Here is a 20,957-nt window from a genome sequence, read left to right on the forward strand (position 1 = left end):
AGTCAAACTTTGAAGATACTCTTCATGAGCTTCGGTATCTATTACTAATTTTTGAATTCCAGTCGGCACCAATAAATCTCTAGTATCTGCATTAATGATTTTCATTTGTAACATATTATCCATAAACGCTACCCAATTGTTTTTCCATTCAATGTGTCCTTTCCTGCCCGATAGTGACGCACTGCGTATGCTGCGGAAGAGACCGCTATATTGATAACCACGTAACTTCAACTCTTTATAAATATCCTTTTCATTCAATTCTTCTTCTTCATTTTTAAAATTTTTCTTGATTACATCAGCGGGTATTTTCTCCTTTAATAAATTCGTTTCGACAAGACGAATCTTTCCACTGACAACAACAGCACTTCCTTCTACTACCTCAAATTTACCACTACCTATTTTTTTGAAACCCGTGATGTATTAAATGTTTTGAAAGTCATTTATGTATAATAAGTAGCATTTACCTTTCTGAATCATGACAATCATTTTGACGTTGCCCTCACTGGGAATTGTTGTTGCTCGACTAAATTTTATATTTTCCATGACAACGGACCTATCTGAGTAGTGCTTGTCTATCGTCATTCCCAATGTTTCCCACACTAAGCATAAATATCCTGTTCCAGGAAACAAATTTCTACCATCAACAACATGACCCTTTATGTATTTGAATTCTTCAGTGGTGTACGCTATTGTAACAATTCGTTCTCCGGCGACAAGCTGCTCTTGCCTATCGAAATTCATTGTGAACCAGTCGTTGGAATGGTCCCACCTAAACATGATATAATAATGAATTTTTTCATTAATTTCAAGAAATTTAAGAATTATTAACCTTTCCATGATTGAAAGGCACGTAATTCTTACCGAATATGAGGGGATATCATTGGAGTGCCTCGACTTACAGGATATTCTACAGGTGAGTATAGTTTAGCAAGATCAAGCTGTAACCCACCATTATACAGTTTCCCTAATCCTTCTAGGAAAACTTTTACGTTATCTTTGTGACCTTTCTGAGTTAATGCAATAACCGTTTTTTGCAATGATTTCCTTTCTTCTACTTGGCTGTGCGGCGTAATTTCAATGGAAATGGCATTGTTAGGAATTAAACTCGACGTTTCCTCAAAAAATATAGGTTTCAACAAATTATTAGTAAGATATTCGGCCGACGAGAATCGTGCACTCGACCATTCGTTTTGTGGCACCGATGTACTCAACCACTTATAACTTCGATGCTTTGCTACTGGTATCACTTTTTTCAAATTTGCCAAAAGATTGCTTTCAGCTGGAGCGATATAACGGCTGTGGTACGGTATTTTTTTCTCCGACACCACTTTTGCAAAAATTTCGTTTGCCTGTCAAATATACAAATATAACATGATTTATCGTGAACAAACCGAGCAATTCTTATTATTTATTGGATCATCCCTGGCGTAAAACTAACCTGTAGCTTTTCAACAAATGCTTCCAATGATTCAGCTGATCCGGTAATTGTTGAACTTTCGGGTCCGTTATGACACACGACGTCGATATCATTAGGACATAAATTTATTAAATCTTTATAACCAAGCCCAACTACGGCCACAGAACAATGAGGTATTTTTGCTTCTATTACGGATATTCCTTGCGAATACGCTGCCAATATCGTTTCCTCCAGTGTCAAGCTTCCGTCTGCGTATGCACAACCAAGTTCACCCACGGAATATCCAATTATGTAGTCCGGTAGTACTCCTACTGAAGTTAAAAGGTCTACCAAGCCGATCTGTGCAATTTCTCCCAATTATCAGGTGTTGCCGAATGTATGCAGACATCGTAAGTGATTTAATGTGGGTCTACATTACCTGAATTGCAACAATACCGACGAAGGAGTGCAAGATATTGTCTAATATGCTATTGTCTGTTTTAGTTAAAATCTGATAAATATGGAGCTCATGCGGTTTTAAAACAGCGTCGCATTTCTCTATTACTTTAGCGAATGTTGGAAATTTCATCAGTGTTTTACCTAATAAATTTCAAATACTATATAATTCACTGATTCTAATAACCGTTATTGTAATAACCATTGTTTTGTATATTGTAATAACTATTATTTTTATAAATTTCAATGTCAACAAGGAAATATTCCAATAAAAGTTTTCATACACATTCCGGGCCACTGCGAGTCCATTCCAGGAAAGACGAAACATATTGGTTTCTTCGTATCAGAAAATTTTTCAATGTCCCATATTTTCGTGTCAGATTGTTTCATATCAGTTATCACGTATCCTCGATAAAAGTGACCTGGTATTGCTTTTTTATGAATATCGTGAAAAAGGCGAATAAATTCAATGTCTATCGGTCGATTATCGATCTATGAAGAAGTGTATTGAAACATTACGTACACGATTTATCAAATTCTGTCTTTATTTTCCCCTTTTAAAAATTATGTTGATTCTTTTTGCATACCTCATTCAATATAGTTTTGACTGCTTCCGAAGTACATCCTGATACAGCTACAAGTCTAGGCAAATCATCTGCTATTTCATTCTTGATCTTTATTTTTGAATTTGATTTGAGTAAAAGGTGAGCATTAGAACCACCGAAGCCAAAAGAATTAATGGCTATGTATTCACCATCTAACGGAGTTAACTGCGTAACAATATCGATTCGTCCTTCTCTAAAACCTTTTACATCTTTGCGTGGTGTATTTAAATTAATATTTGGCGGTATTATGCCCGTCTCCATCGATATTATCGCCTATAAATATATATGAGTATGTGCGTGTGTGTAGGTGTATTTGTATTTGCACGCTCGTGCGTGTATTTATTTAATAAATAGCATTAAAATTTAACTAAGCATATAAATAATATAAAATGTTACTGTAAACAATAAACTGAATATATTGGAATTAATTATGTAAATTTTAAATAACTCAATAAAATATCGAAAATAAACTAATAAATGAATAATTGTAATGCTTAATTTTTCGAACGATATTTACCTTAGCAATGGAACAAATTCCACTAACTCCTTCGGTATGCCCGATGTTCGATTTGATGGAACCAATTTTAAGAGGGTTAGCTCTATTCTTAGTGAAAATCTGATCTATGGAATTCAGTTCTTCAGGATCTCCGACCCGCGTTCCGGTACCATGAGCTTCGATGTAAGGAATACAAGTCATTAATGCACCGCATTCTTTGTAGAATTTTTCGAAAAGAGTACTTTGCATTTTTTTAGATGGATACGTTATTCCTTCTTTTTTATAACCATCACAATTCGTTTTCGTATGAACAATCGTAGCATAGATTCTCTTAGCAGTTTTTGCTTTTTGTAAAAATGCTACTGAGACGCATTCACTACGCGTGTAACCATTTGCATTGTCATCGAAAACCTTGCAGCAACCATCCAGATTCAACACACCTGTTAGAGATATCCAAGTTTAAGAATTAATATTATTATGATAATTCGATTAAAAAAGAAAAACCCTCTAAACAACTTGCTATTCTCAATACCTAAACGAGCAAATTGTAAAGACGCATATGGATGGAGGCAAAGATTTGATCCACCGACTATCGCATAATCGCATTCTCCACTAAGTATAGCCCTATAAGCGTGTTCCATCGCGTAAAGACCAGAACTACATCCAGTATCTACGTTGTATGATGGTCCTATTACACCCAACCAATACGAAATACTTTGAGCCACCATATCTCTGCTACAGATCGTGACACCGAAGCCATCTACCTACATTTAAAAAGACATATCCTTTTTTTAATCTATCGGTATAAATTATCAATATTCTATATCCTTATCGTTTGATTTTTTCAAATACCTGAAAAGTGCTTTGAAATAAAGTTGCCTCAGTATCTGAGAAACATATAGTAATGAATACACCTGTTTTTGTTCCTCGAATATCTTCTGGATTAATCCCAGCATCTATTATAGCTTCGTAAGTATGTTCAAGAATCATTCTGCTCATTGGATCCATCATATGAGCTTGCTTGAAATGTGTTCCAAAAAATACGGCATCGAATTTTTCAATATTGTTAATTTTGCCGGTTTGCTTTGGAATTTCTGAATGTTCTTATCAAATATAACGACAAAAAAATATTAATATTAACTTGTTTATTACTGTTAACTCTATTAAATAGAATTAGCATAATCATTACCTAGTTTCCAACGGCGTTCATCAGTGGTGATACAATCTTTGCAGTTAAAAAGATTATCTTTCAATTTCTCCATATTATCGGATTCTGGAAATCTACCCGCGAATCCAGAAATAACAACTTCTTCGCCTTGTTCTGGCTTGGCATATTTGAGATATTTGTACGTTTTTTTGGTCTCTTCATATCTTGTCATGATGTTTTGATATATCTCGATTTTTTACCCGAAGTATAATACAAAAATCGGACCTGAACTAGAATCACCTATACGTTTCTATTATGATTGAAATCGTCGATGATGAATCCTCTTTTATAACGACTAATATCCTTTTCAAAGAATTCATTATCTATCGCAATATTGCACTCTTCCTATGTTTTAAATGTGTTGAAATAAAGAATGAATACATTTGTCTCTTGAACTTCCTGTTATTCTATTTTAATTAGATTTTCCGTCGGCATTAATTAATAGAAAAAAGTCTACTATTGCTATGATAGATAAATGTTTTTTAATTACAAATCTTAAATTTATATCTTAGCAAGTTTATGTAAGATTATTTTGAGTAGTATGTATGTCATTTTAATAAATAACAGTATAATTAAGTTATATTTAATAAGAGGAAAAAACGGAACCTATTTACATTTCTATTTCTGATTTACGTCATAGTATTATATATTTACATATTACGATGTTGCAATGACAATGGCACATTTCATCGACAATGGACAATAATATTTTCCAAAAATATTTCATGTTTTGTCGAAATATGCTAAATATTTGATAATAGGAATTCAAATATGTATTTTTCGGATGTGTGTGTTTTGTCAGATTTCTGTGGGTTCGTGTAGCATTTTATCCGAAATCTTCCATATCAGAAATAACGCTTTGAAGTAACAGAATTTGGAATGAATATGAAAAATGTATGGATTTTTTCACGAACTATTTAAAAAATATCGGAGTGAATAAAATTCAAAAATATTTCATAAAAAGTATGAACTCTGCAATCGAAGATAGTCACTGTATCGAAAGGCAAAATTTTGAAAGTAAAAAATTTCCGAGTTTTTAAATTGTTCCATTCTAGCTCGTATTTTTATTATTTTTATAAGTGTAAAAAATTTGAATAAGATTAGAAATATTATATAATATGCCAATAAAGAGTAAATAACACACTTGATATGCAGAAAGAATAAACTCTGAAAATATATCAAATAAGAACGGGAGATGACAAGAATTAGCTTGCTCCATTAAATAAAATAAATTGTGTGAATACATATAATGGAAACCAAGTGTGTAACGAGTCATCAGTGATAGAATATTTGCGGTTAAAGAAATTAGCTTTTAATTCCTCCGCATTATTGAACTTCGAAAATTTACCCACGATTTGGAAATAACAGCTTCTTCGCCTTGTTCTGAGTTGACATATCTGAAAAATTGGTAGAATTCCTTTGCCTTTTTATGTATATTCATGAATTTCTTGTTTCTCATTTCTCTGTCCGAAATGTATTATAGAAATATATTATAGAAAAATAAACCGAAATTCTTCACATTTACTATAATCATTAAAGATAAATCTCTTTTTATAACAACGTTATATATCTCTCGCAAGCATTCTATATAACACGCAACCTATATTTTGATCAGACATTGTGCTAAATCATTTATATGTATACTATTTATAGTCATTCTAATGAACATATATTATACTAAACCTTGTTTTTCTGTTAAAATTAAAAATGAGTTAATACTACTCATTGATAAGGAAATCAAGTTAAATAATATGATACATATTTCGTTATAAAAACTGTTATAAATACCTCATCCATATATTTCGCGATCAACGTTTTTCCTTGGAAACATTCCTCAAAAGTCTGTGGAGTTTCATTTCTGCAAATTCTAAAAAATGTCTTTCAAAGATTCCGCAAGATTGAATATACCATAGATTGAAACCTCATCAGTCTCTATTTTTAGAAGAAGTTCGCAGATATCTCGTTTAGCCGCATCGAGACCAACCAGGCACTTGATATTCACGCCATATGATTTCCATAATTTGATTCTCATGTATTTATAACCATTATTTATGCTATTTTTCAAAGTAATGACAATATTTTGATTATTTCAAAGAAACAAACAATTGATTACTTCCAAACGAAAACTTCTCACGCCACCAAGAACTATATAACTTTTGTTCGGAATACAAGTATGAGAAGGTGCAGCCAAAATATTTAATTCATAATTTTCTTCGCGGATCTTTATGAGTATCTACGATATATAAAGCAGAATGCAGGTTATAATTTATCTTCTTAAAACAAAAATATATTCCACGAATAATAAATCATATAAACATATAAAATAAAATAAAATAAAACATAAAAACACAACGAACGTCATCTTACTTTTTCCATTAGCTTTCCTGCTGTCATAAGTCTAATAGCTGCCTCTATTTAATCTTTACAGAGGATTGTCTTGACTAACGGTTTGATTACATTCTCCTTAATAATTTGTCAAATATTAAATAAATTTCGTATTCGATTTCGTTGTTTGTGTTCATATATTCATCTAACATTATACCATGAAAACTACTACTCTTCTTACGTAGTTCTATTGATTATTTGCCGCAAAGAATTTTCTAATTTCTAAAAATCGTCCCTTATAGACCAACAACGCAGAAATGATTGCAGTATATCTTCTACTTAAGAATTTAAGAGAAGGCCTACACTTGCATCATCTGTTCGTTGCATCTTGAGAATTTCGATGTGATGTTCATCGATACTAGAGAATATTTCTTTAATGAATTTACGTTTTGCTAATGTACCGACAGTAATAAATACTCACCCTTCTGCATTTCTCCGTTAATGTAAAGTGCAGCTATAAATGTGCAATATATCTACAGTATTGTAGTTGCATCGTATAAACACCATTTTTTAGGTATAGTTCAAAAAAAACTTTCGTTCAATTGACAAAAATTTGAGAAATATCTGAAAAAAATATTATTCACTTAATTTACTTCCGTTTTGTAACATACACACACACACACATATATATATATATATATACGCGGAATATGATAATGATATTAATAATGACTTCATCTGCTGCAATTAACATCCATAATTCTACGTACACTGATATTTATTCCACTGTATTCAAATCCAATTACACAATTAATATCTTTTCTACCGTCTACTTCTAGTGTTATTTCACCCATTAACAGCATCACGTCTTTGAAATTTAATGTTGCATAATAAATACTAATAAGATTTTCATTTTGATAATCCTTTGTAATAGGCTCTTCAATCCAACAAATCGTACTTAAATCTCCACGTACCTATTAAAAAATATTTTTGTGTTACCTTATGCTATGCGTTAATAATTTGCAAAAATATTTTTATATATACCGGTCAATTAATAATGGCGTGATAGCCTTAGCTTGGATTCCCGATGTGGAAGTAGCTGGTGCCTAATATATAATCCCCAAACGTTCCTTGGACGTAAAACATTAGTAATGAGATCCGTTTCGAGTTGTGTCAGAGATATCCAATTTTTTAAATTAATGTTATCACGATAAATAGTTATCACTATAATATGTTAACACATAAATGTTATCAAGATGAAAAAGGAAAAATCTTACGAAGAATATGATATAAGTAGCACCTAAACGAGTAAATATTAAAAACAAATATGGATAGATTTGATTCACCGATGATCGCATAATCGCATTGTCCACTACGGATAGACCTATTACTGTATTCCATCGCATAAATACTAAATTTATACACTGCATCGAGGTTACATGATATGTCCAGTTACACCCAGTCTATATTTTAAAATATTTTAAGACATCATATCTTTGCTAAAACTCGTGATATCGAAGCCATTTGTTTACATTGAAGCATATGTATCATTTATCTTACCTATTCATATAAATAATATATAATCATAATACTGATCTGTTCTCGTACATCAAGTTTCCTGTGAAACAAAGATATATCGGAATCGAAGAAACACATACCTGTGAATACACCTGTTCTTGTACCACGAGTATCGTCTGGAATAATATCAGCATCTACTGTAGCTTCGTATGTATGTTCGAAGATCATTCAGGTAATAGAATTCATCATATGAGCTTGCTTAAATATTAAAAAATAGATTCCAACAATAGTTTTTATTGGTGATACAATCTTTGCAGTTATAAATATTATTTTTCACTTCCTAGACATTATTAGCTTCCGGAAATCTACGAGCATAATCAGAAATGACAACTTCGCCTGGTTTTGGATTGGCATAATTGGATAAAATTTAGACAGTTCATCCATTCATTTGTAATACTTTGAACTTTCTTATTTTCCTCCAAAAAATAATTTATACAATTCTCGATTGACATTGAAATTATTTCTTCAATAACCGATCATAATCGACGAATCTCCTTTTATATATTTGTTTTATATCCTTCCAAAAATTCATTAACTGAGATCATTTTCAGCTCATTTAATACTATCTATTCGCATACATTCTTCAAATTTATATTTAAATTATACAAGGTATATGCACTATTTTTTCCGAATACATTTGTATCATTTCGCATCATTTGACGAATAATGGTCGAATTAACATGAAGGTAAAAACGTGTAGAAAAAAATATATTCATGTTATCATTTTCTATTGTGGTTATAAAACATTTACTTGTAATTGATTATTATTATTACTTCTGTTGGGAATGACATATACTGTTAACAAAAAATAGCATTATTCAATAACAAAATATCACATTTCATCTGAATATGATGGGCAATTGATTACCAATAATTTTTAATTTTTATCTTAAACAATCAACATGTATTAATAATCTATATTTGTACAACTGCGAAGAAATAAAAGTTGTCATTTGATGATTTCAATAAATATAATATTTCCAAACTTTCAAATTTTTTAAAACTTATCAAAGAATTTAAATATTTGTACATCATTGGAGAGAATATCACTAATTTTTTCAATAAAATTCTAAAAGCTGAACAAAAGAAATTAGTTTCAAAGTGTAACCTCCTAATTTTATATATGGTATGAACATATTTTTACCACGTAGATTGAACTAAAATTAAATCTAAGTGTATTTTAAAGCAAGATAATCGAAAATTAATTAAAAAATATAAAATATAAAAAAGATAAAAATCTGAGAAAAAAAATCATAAAATAGAAAATAATAACTCTCTTTTTACAGAACTGTAATTTCTTTCCTAGAAATTAATTATCATTTCTATTCCGTTCTATAGTATTTAATGCAATATCCATTTAAATAAAGACAGCAATTATTTGAAACTAACTTATGAACTAGCTGCTTCTATATTAATGTTAGGCAATAAGTCAACACTATTCAATGACAGTGAAACAAAATTTTATAGTAATAAGATAATTCGATATCTTAAAGCTTACAAAGTATGTTTTTACGGGCTGATTTAGAGAACTTTGAAATCAATTCGGCCAGAATATATTTAATTGGTTCTTCTTCAGAATGATACTATTGAATCTACAGTATATTAATGGCTCGATCAAACTCTCTTATAACCCAAAATATTGCATCATCGGATCTTCGAGTAAAAATATATTCCATCGATTAACTCGATCTCCTAAAAGATACGATAAAAAACTTCCTTAACGAAAACGCTGATTAAAAAAAAATTGAAATCGCAAATGGAATGACGATAAAGAAAGAATGAAGTTCCACGCGAAGAAAATCCAACGTTTGAACGATGTGCCATTCTCTCATAAATTAGATTGATATTCCATATAGTCGTTTACAAACCAAACATATAATATTTTTAAAGCATATAGTAAATAAAACGATAAATTATAACTAATACGAAGCGCTGCATAATTTTTTTGAGAATGTAATTTACATAACAACAGATACTATCCAATTACCTGCTATAGATTCCAAATGTTTGTCAGATTTGAAAACCAGACTTTCCTTTTATTTCCAATATTTCAAAATACAAATAAATTTGTTACATAAAGCTGATATCCCATATTTATTTCGAAAAATCACAATAAATAAATCACTAACGCTCTATTAGTTTTCTTACATTACGTATTCATTAAATAATGTAGCATTTTCAAATGGTTCACCATTAATAGCCATTGAAATTTCCACAGCACATAAGACCGTGATATGATTTCCTTCAACAATATGCACATCTACTTTGCCTTCAGTTATCTGGAAATACCATCATTTTATAGTAAAATAATATCATTTTCATTAACGAAATTTTAAAACATACATTTTGCAGTCTATAATCATACGTAGAATTAATACAGAAGGAAACAGCGATTTGAACAACGTGATTGGTTTTCTTAAATATGGCATTGATTCAGGATTATATGCTATAAATACTTGCAATCTCACATAAAGTGAGAGACTAGCCTTTCCTCGATCTCCTTTTAAAACTAATTCCATGTGTTCGGGAGATAAAATATTAAAAAATACATTTACTTTCTCATCGCACGAATTGCATTTTTTTAATTCAATTTGAAGTTGCAAAGTAATATTGGAAAATTAATATAAAACTTCTCAAAAATATACAATAAATGATGTCCTTTAGGAAAATAAAGACGAACCTCTATAGCTTTGACACCAATGTATGCATTCATTACATCGAGCTATCGAAAATATTGTTTTCTAATTCTTCCTGTGATGATGAACGCAAGTTGTCCTTTATAAATGTTTTCAGATGCTAAGGAGCACCATCTATCAATATTAACCGGCCAATAAATCTTTTGTCTTCTAAATTTCGTGTGAGTTCAATAGTAGAACGGATCCAAATGAATATCCTACTAATAAGAAATCACTTTAATCTTTAAATTTATTCAATATATGTTATAATATGTTATATATCATGTTAATATATAATGTTCATTAATATTCAATTTAATCACATATATTTTTCTAAACAATGGATATACCAGTAGAATGGAATTGGCCATAGCTTCAACAGTTTCTAACTCGTATTTCGTCTCGAATTGAAAACATATTGCAGGTGATTTAATTTTTGATTCTAATGTTTTGAAAACGTCAGCATAGCCTTCGATTCCTGGAAGAAAGAATATCTCATCCCAATCTTCCACCAAATTGGTTTTAAATGGTATAGCTATTTCGGTAGCAAGTATTTCATTATAGAATTGCCTCAACATATTTGTATGACTCAACATATTTGGATAATATTTGATTTGTTTCAATTTCATTAAGATTGCTATCATCTGTCGGCTTGTTATTCCTTTCCATATGTTTAGCGAAGTTTAAGTCTAAGAGCTTGAATATACCATCGACTGGACTCTAGTCAGTAGCTGTTTTCACAATTAGTTCGCTGGCATCCCGATCAACCGCATCTAGACCTACCAGGATATTCATATTCACACCGTATGACTTCTATAATTTGGTTCTCATGTGTTGATAACCATACTTTATACCATTTCGTGAAGTAATGACATTATTCTGAGCATTTCTTAGAATCAACCAATCAACTAGGTCCAAGCCAAAACTTCCCAAACCACTAAGAACTATATAACTTTTGATCGGAATACAAACATAGGAAAGTTTAGCCAAGATGCGTGTATTTAGTGGTTCAGTTTCTTGATGGATTTTTATGAGCATCTACGACATATAAGACAGATTACAGATTACAACTTATCTTCCAAAAAGAACAAATTCCACGAATAATAAAATATATAAATACATAAACTAAAATAAAATACATAAAATACATAAATACAATGAGCGTCATCTTACTTTTCCCACATGCTTTCCGTTTGCCATGAATCTAAATGCTGTCTCTACTTGATCTTTGTCGAAAGCTGTCCTAATTATCAGTTTGATCACATTTTCCTTTATAAGTTTGCTGAATATTGAACAAATTTCGTTTTCATCTTTCGTGTTCATTACACACATCTTGAACAATACATCTTGAATACTGATACTCTTCACAAATGTTCTGTCGCTTAATTGATTATTAGCCGCAAAGTCGAAGTTTCCAGTATTTAAAAATCCACCTCTATGTGCCAAGCAACGCAAAGATGCTTGAAGCTAAACGTTCCCTGGTCGTAAAACATTAGTAACGAGATCCATTTCGAGTTGTTCGGGATAAAAGGGTAGATTTAAAGAAAATTTCGGGGCTTTCAGATCTTGAATTAAAACAGTTCGGAAGATATTCCCACCAGTACAATCTCTCCTAATTATCAGGTGTTACCGAATGTATGCAGACATCGTAAATGATTTAATGTGGGTCTACATTACCTGAACCGCAACAATACCAGTGAACGAGTACAAGTTATTGTCTAATATGCTATTATCTGTCCTACTTAAAATCTGATAAATATGGCGCTTACGCGGTTTTAAAACAGCGTCGTATTTCTCTATTACTTTAGCGAATGTTGGAAATTTCATCAGTGTTTTACCTAATAAATTTCAAATACTATATAATTCACTGAATCATTGTAATAACTATTATTTTTATAAATTTCAATGTCAACAAAATAATGTTCCAATAAAAGTTTTCATACACATTCCGGGCCACTGCGAGTCCATTCCAGAGAAGACAAAACATATTGACTTCTTCGTACCAGAAAATCTTGTGTATATCTATGTATATCCGTGTAAGCGTATTCCATCGCGTAAAGACTAGAACTACACCCTGTATCGACATTATATAATAATTCTATTACCATTACGAGTGGTAACCAAATACGAAATACCAACCAATATGAAATATTTTGAGCCACCATATCTTTGTTTCAGATCGTGATACCGAAGCCATCTACCTACATTTAAAGAGACATCCTTTGTTTTATCTATCAGTATAATTCGTCAATATTCTATATCCTTATCGTTTGATCTTTTCAAATACCTAAAGATTGCTTTAATCCAAAGTTGCCTCAGTATTTGAGAAACATATACTACCTAATACAGCTATCCTTGTTCCAGGAATATCTTCTGGATTAATCCCAGCATCTATTATAGTTTCGTAAGTATGTTCAAGCATTATACTACTCATAGGATACGTCGTATGAGCTTGCTTACAATATATTCCAAAAAATGAAGCATCGAATTTCTCAATATTGTTAATTTTGCTTAATTAAGTTCGCTTTGGAATTTCTAAATGTTCTTATAACATATTACGATGAGAATATATTAATATTAACTAGCTTACTCCGTTAAATAAAATTTATATAACCGGTATCTAGTTTCCAACGGCATTCTTTATCGGTGATACAATCTTTTCAATTAAAAAGATTATCCCTCAATTCATCCACATTATTGGATTCTGGAAATTTACCCGCGAATCCAGAAATAACAACTTCTTTGCCTTGTTCTGGATTGGCATATTTGAAAAATCTATACGATTTTTTTGACTCTTCATATCCTGTCATGATGTTTTGATATATCTCGGTTTTCCACGCCAAATTTAATATAGAAATCAAATCTGAAACTAAATGCACCTATACATTTTTACTATGATTGAAATCATCGATGATGAATTCTCATTTATAACAACCTAATATCCTTCGTCAAAGAATTCATTATTTCACGAAATATTGTACTTTTTCTTAACGCTTTGTTTGAAATGTATTCAAATGAAAAAGAATACATTTAACTTTTGAACTTCCTGTTATTCTGTTCCAGTTAAGTATTACGTTGGTATTATTCCATAGTAAATAAGTCTACTGTCGTCATGATAAGATAGATATTCTTTAGTTGCAAATCTTAAATTTATATCTTATCAAATTATCAAACAAATTTTTTTCTAAAAGTTTGCATAATATATATGACATTTCGGTAAATGACAGTATAAGAAATTTACCCACGACGCGGAAGTAGCTTATGGAAAAAGCTTCGTTCTGGGTTCATATCTGAAAAATTGATAGAATTTTTTTGTCCTTTTATGTATATTCATGAATTTTTTGTTCCTCACTTCTTTGCCCGAAATTTATTATAGAAATATGTACTGAAATCGAAATTAACCGTAATTTTTCACATTTACTGGAATCGTTAATGATGAATCTCTTTTTATAACAACTTTATATATCTCTCGCAAGCATTCTATATAACACGCAACCCCTGATTTTAATCAGACATTATGCTAAATCATTCATATGTATACTATTTATAAGATCATTCAAGTAAATGCATATTTCATTAAACCTTGAATATTTTTGTTTTATTTTATAAACCTTTACTACTGCTTTTTTATTAAAGTTAGGAAATGAGTTAACACTATTCATTGACAAGGAAATCAAGTTATATAATATGATACATATTTCATTATAGAAAATTATATATTTATATCGTTAATTTTATATTTATTTTATTTACACAATGTATACAGCATTTTATCTGGAAGCTTTCGTTTCCTATATTATATTTGAGTAATTATTGCGAAAAATAAGTTATTTCGATTTAATTAATTTCGTTTCATTAATTCCATTTATGAAATTTAATTCTTCAGGATCCCTGATTCTCGTTACAGTATTATGTGCTTCGATCTAAGGAATGTATGGTATTATTTGTAGAATTATTCGAAAAGGGTACTTTTCAATTCGCTTAATGAAAACGTTATTCCTTCACTATTTTTTTAATTTGCATGAATAATCGCAGGATTCTCTTAACAGTTTTTGCTTTTTGTAAAAATACTACAAAAAAATATTCACTATGCGTGTAATCATTTCAGTACCTATCATAATCGGTACCGAAACGAGCAAATTAGAAATGCATATGGATGAAGGCAAAGATTTGTTCCACTGACAATCGCATAATTGCATTATCCACTACGTATAGCCTTATAAATATATTCCATCGCGTAGACTAGAACTGCATTTATTATCGACGATATATGGTTTACTTACGCTCGACGAAGATAAATTTTCTTTAATTTAAAAAAATTTTTTTACATTATATATCTGCTAACGCTCGTGATTTTTGGACCACTTGCTTGCAATTAAATAAAAATTAATTAAATGTAACATAATTATATTAACAAATATAATAAATATTTGATAATTGAAAATCTTATACTTATGTATATTTTACAGAATGAGTCTCCTATTTTTTCTGAAAGCTTTCGTATCATAGATAATATTTTAGCGAATAATGGTACAATTAACTTTAACAGAAAAATGAAAGAGAACATACTATCATTTTCGATTCACATTATACGATATTCGCATACTAATTTATTAAGTGCTCGGATATTAATGACAATGAAATAGCATTATTCAATGACAAAATAGTTAAATTTCTTAATAACTTTAATTTTTTGATAATAGAAGGTCTTAAAATGTTGTCTTACACAGTGTATATATTATTTTATTCAAAAGCTTGAAACCATAGTTTTCTCAAGAGTTGCGATATTATAAATTTTTATATAGGAATTTTCTTTACATTCTTGATCGACTAACGATTTTAACTGATTCGATTTTTAACTAATACGTACAATTTACGAACTGAATATAATGAAAAAAATGAATAATTTCATTTATTTGTAGAAATAGGTTTCAAGACTCTGTTCAATAATGCAATAAGACGTGACGATAGCAAGCTCTCCTAACTCTTATCAAATTTCTAGTATATCTCTCTTTCCTTAATTTTTATAAAAAAAAGTGATTTCATTAAAAACCCTTGATAGATACATTTCGATTTTCGATATAATTACACTATTTCAAAATCTACTCTTGCCTCTTAAATATGCTTATCGATAACTATTTATAGACTCATAAAAATACAATAAACATACACATTTCAATGCACAACTTACAACATATTGTTTACAACAGAATCTGGCAGGTAATAGTTGGGAAATCTAACTTTACACAAAAAGTAAAAGTTGATTATATAATATATATAAATTATAGACTGCTATTTCGAATACATTTTTAATTGATGACAATTCTTTTGAATATTGAAAATAGATATCAAAATAATGTAATACGCAAAATTTTAATCTCAAAAGTTTTTATTTAAATATAAAACCTCAACTAAATTCAATTATAGCAAAGAGAAATTATTTTTTCGATTTTATCAACGAATAAAAAATCTATATATGATTCTACGTAAGTTTATAGTTTATAATACAAAACGAGATTCAACCTACATATATCAACGAATGACCCGGATACGGTGCAAGACATATAGTTATACAATTCTACATAAATATGCAATCTCTATGTGCAAAGTAGTATTATAAAATTTTATATAGATTGAATTAAGACTGCATTTAGATTACATCTAAATTACAACAAAGTTACGTTAGAATGTATCTACATATAATACATATATTGCAATTTAGTTTGATTACAGAAAAGTTGACCTAAATTTCAATACCCTTGTAGAAAATCTATTTCGTAGGAAGCAACAGTTAATTTTTATATAGACAAAGTCCTATCAGTGATACCCCATAGTGAATATTGTAACAATAAACAATCGTAGTAAAGAAGATGACGTACATATATCTATATGGTTGAATACATATAATAGAATTGCTCTATGCATCATACATAACATTTTATTTCTACATTGTTGCGAAACAAAATATTTTTCTTTCTAATAATTATTATTATTATAGATTATTTATTTTTGTTTTTTTTTATTCTTTATTAAAAAATTTCTAGATAAACAAATTAAAAAAATATATTCTCTTTACTGTAATTGTGTTTAATTGAGATGTTATTTTTAAGTAAAAACTTCTAAAAAAATGATTTGCCTGAAGTGAAATTTTATATACTGCATTACTTTAATATTTATTTTATCAAATACATAAAATACATAAAAAAATTTAGTTTAAGTACATTAAGTATGTACATTAAGTACATAAAAAAGTTATCATCAACAGAAAGTATCCTATCCAGAACAATATTGTATTTAATTTAATAGAAAATAGATAGAGAAAAATATATATACCAAACTAATGAAAAGAGATCACACAAAGAAGAATTTTTCAGCACGAGTAATTAATGACCACAGATGTAATAGTGATATATCAAATATTCTACAGTTTGGATTTTTTGATATAATTTTAAAATCAATATCTAAAACTTATCGTAAAAAGTGTAAAAAGTATTTATTAGTATTAATAATATTAATATATCTTAATAATATATCTTAATTATATCATAATAATATAAATACAGGAGGTATTCAAAAAGTTGATTTCCAAAATTGTTTTATACCACTGTAATAATTAAATATATACCAGTACATACTGAATTTTGAAGGTAATTCAAATTCTATGTGTATACAAACATTTTGTATCGTGCACACTCATCAATCTTTCTATTGTTAGAAGTATGACAGAATGCTTTTTTTGAAACCTTCCAGAATTCAACCGTCGCTAAAATATCGATTGTTTTGCAACATAACAATGATACAAATACATTACTAAGGAAAATATTTTTATCATTGTTCAACCACTATACTCTTCGTATCTTACTCCAAGTGATTTTTGACTGTTCTCTATAATGAAAATTCCTGTTTCCTTGAAAATAAACTCAAAAAGAAACATTTCATAAAGGACATCAAATCAAATATAATAGTCAAGCTCTGCAAAATTTCGAAAGAAATAAATAACAATATAATTTATATAGTTTTTAATTAATATATACTGTTAAAGAAACATACAAATATACAAACATTGAAAATAAAAAATAATCAATGTACTTATATCTTCTAAATCAATTTTTGAAAAAATTCATATGTTTTTCAACTGATATGTATATGTATACATTTATTTTTGCTTTTCATTATCTTTTTTCATCACTGAAAAGTATGATATAAATCATTTGTTGAATTATACACAAAAAATAGAGTATATGTTGCACTTGCAACTGTTAAAAATATTGTTCTAGAAATTTTTCATTGTGACCTTAAAAAAAATAAGTTTTTGTAGCATCATCCTGCAACAGCCACGATAATCACACGAGTATCAAGACGACGAAAAACCTATATGTACATTATTAGATCAGTTATTCCTGATCACTTTGTGCGAACAGAAATATTAATTCAGAGCCTAATTTTCTTCATAAAATTTGGATTTATTTTTCCAATACGATCATTCGTAACTCACCATTGTATGCAATTATTTCATGAATAAAGCTTTTGAAATAATATGAATACTTGTTATACTACTTCGTCGCGCAATTGTTTTATCCCTGATACTTGATACTAGTTATTAATATAGAACTCTTCATTCATGTATTTGTACTATTATTTTTATCCAATCCAGATATAAAATAATTGTTCTTTATGATCGGATGTAAAATTTAAACTATTCACAAAAATATTAACTATAAAACAGACTAGAGTTTGTGTATACAGATTAAGGCTTGTATACGATGTGAAGTATGGAGCGAGAGAGAGAGAGAGAGAGGAGGAAGTTGTGAAGTTGGTCGCACTTAGTATATACAGATGGCGCGATGGTATCATGATTTCTACAGATTCGACGCGCGAATTCGAATCTAAATCGCGCAAAATATTTTATTTCATAAATACTACCGGTTTTCGATCTTCGGACAGTATCTTCAGCATATTTTTACATCGATGATCAAGTGTCTATTTAGCAATACAATTATTATTTTACACTTTGAATTATAGAATGTCACATATGACCTGAAGTAATCCAAATGCTTGCTATATACATTACTCGTTTAAATATTTTATTCGTCATGCTTGACAAGGGAATATACGAGTTACTTAATAATTCTAAAAATAGATAAGTATTTCAGTGAACTTTTATAAAAATATATAATTAACTGTATGAAAAAGTAAATTCTTAAATAAATAACTATTGATATTCTTTATTGGTACATTGCAAATAAAACTATGTAAATTAGTTGCAAAAAGAATGTTAAAATAGTATAAGTTTTCAATATATTATTTGTAAATCAAATTTATTTTGTTTATTGGTTATCTTATTTACTTTTAACTGGACACAGTTTATTATTCTGCAATGCGAACACTTGTTTCTTCCATCATTGGAAGAGATAGAAAAGTACAATTTGCAAATGAGTAGACGATAATTGTAAACATATTTGTTAATTAAAGGGTTAGTATTTCTGATGCTCGCGATTCTAATAAATGTTCCATCGAACTAACATCTTTACACCATCCGTCAAGTCGTTGGACCATTCCAGCAATTTGACTACGATCTAATACTCGAGGTTGAACCCAAGTCATGTGAACAGTTCCTGCAACTTGATCAATAGCACCACGTACTAAACCTTGAGCCAGAGCTTTCATTACTAATAATTCAACTTCTCCTAAAGGTAAACGAGTTTCCTGCGATATTTCTGTAAATGTTAATTGTCGGTTGTTTGCTTGACGCTTGAAAGTCATCTCCATGAGACATAAGAGAGATATCTTTTGTCTTAATTTTAATTCTTGAGCTGCTAAATCAGCAACTTTGCTCCATTGTGGTTTTAATCTTTCTAACGCAACAATGTCACCAGCATTGAAAGCTTGAAGTAAATCTACCAACCAAGAATTCGGTGTATCTTTCAAAGATTCTAAAACTGGATGGGCAAGTAATTCGCCGAGATTGTAAACTCCTTCTCCTAACAATGCAGCTAATCCAAGGAAAAATGCATGTTGCTCTTGTTCCTGTCTATCCAAACTATGTAAATCAATACATCCTAGGTATCTGCAAAATAAAAGCTATGTTGTATTAAAATATGCAATGGAATTACAAACACAATTTTTCCAATGAACAAACCTTAATGCAGTACGATAATATTCCGCGTGTTTTCCTTGCAATCTATACAATCTACTAGCCAAAAGATAAAATCTACCATGAACAGTGGTAACTCCATCAGCGTTATCAAGCATAACTTCAACGTCTTCTATAATTTTCTTTGCTAGCTCTTGATTATTTAATTTGTCAAGTAAAATTTGCCCTATAAGTACTTTGCATAGAGCTACGGCCTCATTATTGCTTTTGACTTTAGATTCAGTTTTCTCCAAGAATTTAATCGCTTCTTGTTTATCTTGAAATTGTTGTATTACATGCGCCATTATTTCAACCAATGATAATGGATTTATCCTAAGAGGGAAAATTAGACAAAATAATGAATGAACGTGACATATTAACAATATAGAACATAGAATTAAGGTTATATGTTTGTTTAAAGATTATAAATGTCTTTTTGTTTACTTACTTGTTTTCAAATGTCGACAGAAAATTAATATACAATTGTATAAGGTTGTCATTTTTCTGCAATAACGGATGTTTCACAAAGGTTTCCAATTTAAGAGTTAGTTGATGCCAAAGTCTGCAAGTCACCGGTCGGAAGAAAGGATACATTTATTTTTCTTCTTCGAAACTTACACTAATAAAGATATTTATTATGTTATTACCTTTTATTGTAAAGGGTATCGAGTTCCGCCCATTCCTCCGCCAATTCTTTATCTGAAACATTTTGTTTTGATCTTAAAAATGTACTAACATCCTTCTGTGCCACGGTAGCCGCCATGTTTAATAAAATTTGATATCCGAATCGAGAGATGATTGTCGAATCATTCTCATGAACCAACGAAAGTTCGATAGATCGATATACGCTTCTTTGTGAAATCTCATTTCTATCGAGATTTCATTCGAGATTTTTATTTTGCTTGTCACGTCGTAAAAGTAGAATTTAAAAGGAATTAAAGTACACATTATCACATTATTATCTTTTCGTGAATATTTAAACGCTAATACGAATTTTCGATATATCTGTCTTATTAAAGAAGATCATGACATGACTAATTATAATAGTAATCTAACATCAATTCTTTCTTATCTTACGAAACTATA

The 20,957-nt window shown here is 29.6% G+C and overlaps 2 protein-coding genes and 1 long non-coding RNA gene across 3 annotated transcripts in view; all 3 read right to left on the reverse strand.

Moving 5' to 3' along the window:
• The window catches only part of LOC122628008 (fatty acid synthase-like), an 8,739-nt gene extending 4,308 nt beyond the window's left edge, over positions 1-4,431 (reverse strand). Inside the window, exons 1-11 of the mRNA XM_043809784.1 lie at positions 4,143-4,431; positions 3,806-4,056; positions 3,486-3,717; positions 2,975-3,393; positions 2,440-2,730; positions 2,137-2,344; positions 1,836-1,996; positions 1,439-1,756; positions 862-1,349; positions 465-769; positions 1-395 (exon numbers count right to left, since the gene is read on the reverse strand). Of these exons, the coding sequence (XP_043665719.1) occupies positions 1-395; positions 465-769; positions 862-1,349; positions 1,439-1,756; positions 1,836-1,996; positions 2,137-2,344; positions 2,440-2,730; positions 2,975-3,393; positions 3,486-3,717; positions 3,806-4,056; positions 4,143-4,332 (3,258 nt within the window). The 5' untranslated portion in view covers positions 4,333-4,431. The remainder of the gene's footprint in view (positions 396-464; positions 770-861; positions 1,350-1,438; positions 1,757-1,835; positions 1,997-2,136; positions 2,345-2,439; positions 2,731-2,974; positions 3,394-3,485; positions 3,718-3,805; positions 4,057-4,142) is intronic.
• A 5,679-nt stretch (positions 4,432-10,110) lies between these two features.
• On the reverse strand, positions 10,111-12,328 carry LOC122628060. The gene is made up of 4 exons (XR_006326972.1): positions 11,912-12,328; positions 11,089-11,776; positions 10,744-10,956; positions 10,111-10,342 (listed from the first exon to the last, which is right to left on the reverse strand). It is a non-coding gene; the product is annotated as an uncharacterized LOC122628060 (long non-coding RNA).
• A 6,615-nt stretch (positions 12,329-18,943) lies between these two features.
• On the reverse strand, positions 18,944-20,675 carry LOC122628039 (26S proteasome non-ATPase regulatory subunit 13). The gene is made up of 4 exons (XM_043809854.1): positions 20,519-20,675; positions 20,320-20,433; positions 19,878-20,204; positions 18,944-19,805 (listed from the first exon to the last, which is right to left on the reverse strand). Exons 1-4 carry the CDS (start codon positions 20,632-20,634, stop codon positions 19,205-19,207), a joined length of 1,158 nt encoding a protein of 385 aa, XP_043665789.1. The 5' UTR covers positions 20,635-20,675; the 3' UTR covers positions 18,944-19,204.
• Between the last annotated feature and the right edge of the window lie 282 nt (positions 20,676-20,957).

Source organism: Vespula pensylvanica, chromosome 3, assembly GCF_014466175.1.
Source record: "Vespula pensylvanica isolate Volc-1 chromosome 3, ASM1446617v1, whole genome shotgun sequence".
In the NCBI taxonomy this organism is placed as follows: domain Eukaryota; kingdom Metazoa; phylum Arthropoda; class Insecta; order Hymenoptera; family Vespidae; genus Vespula; species Vespula pensylvanica.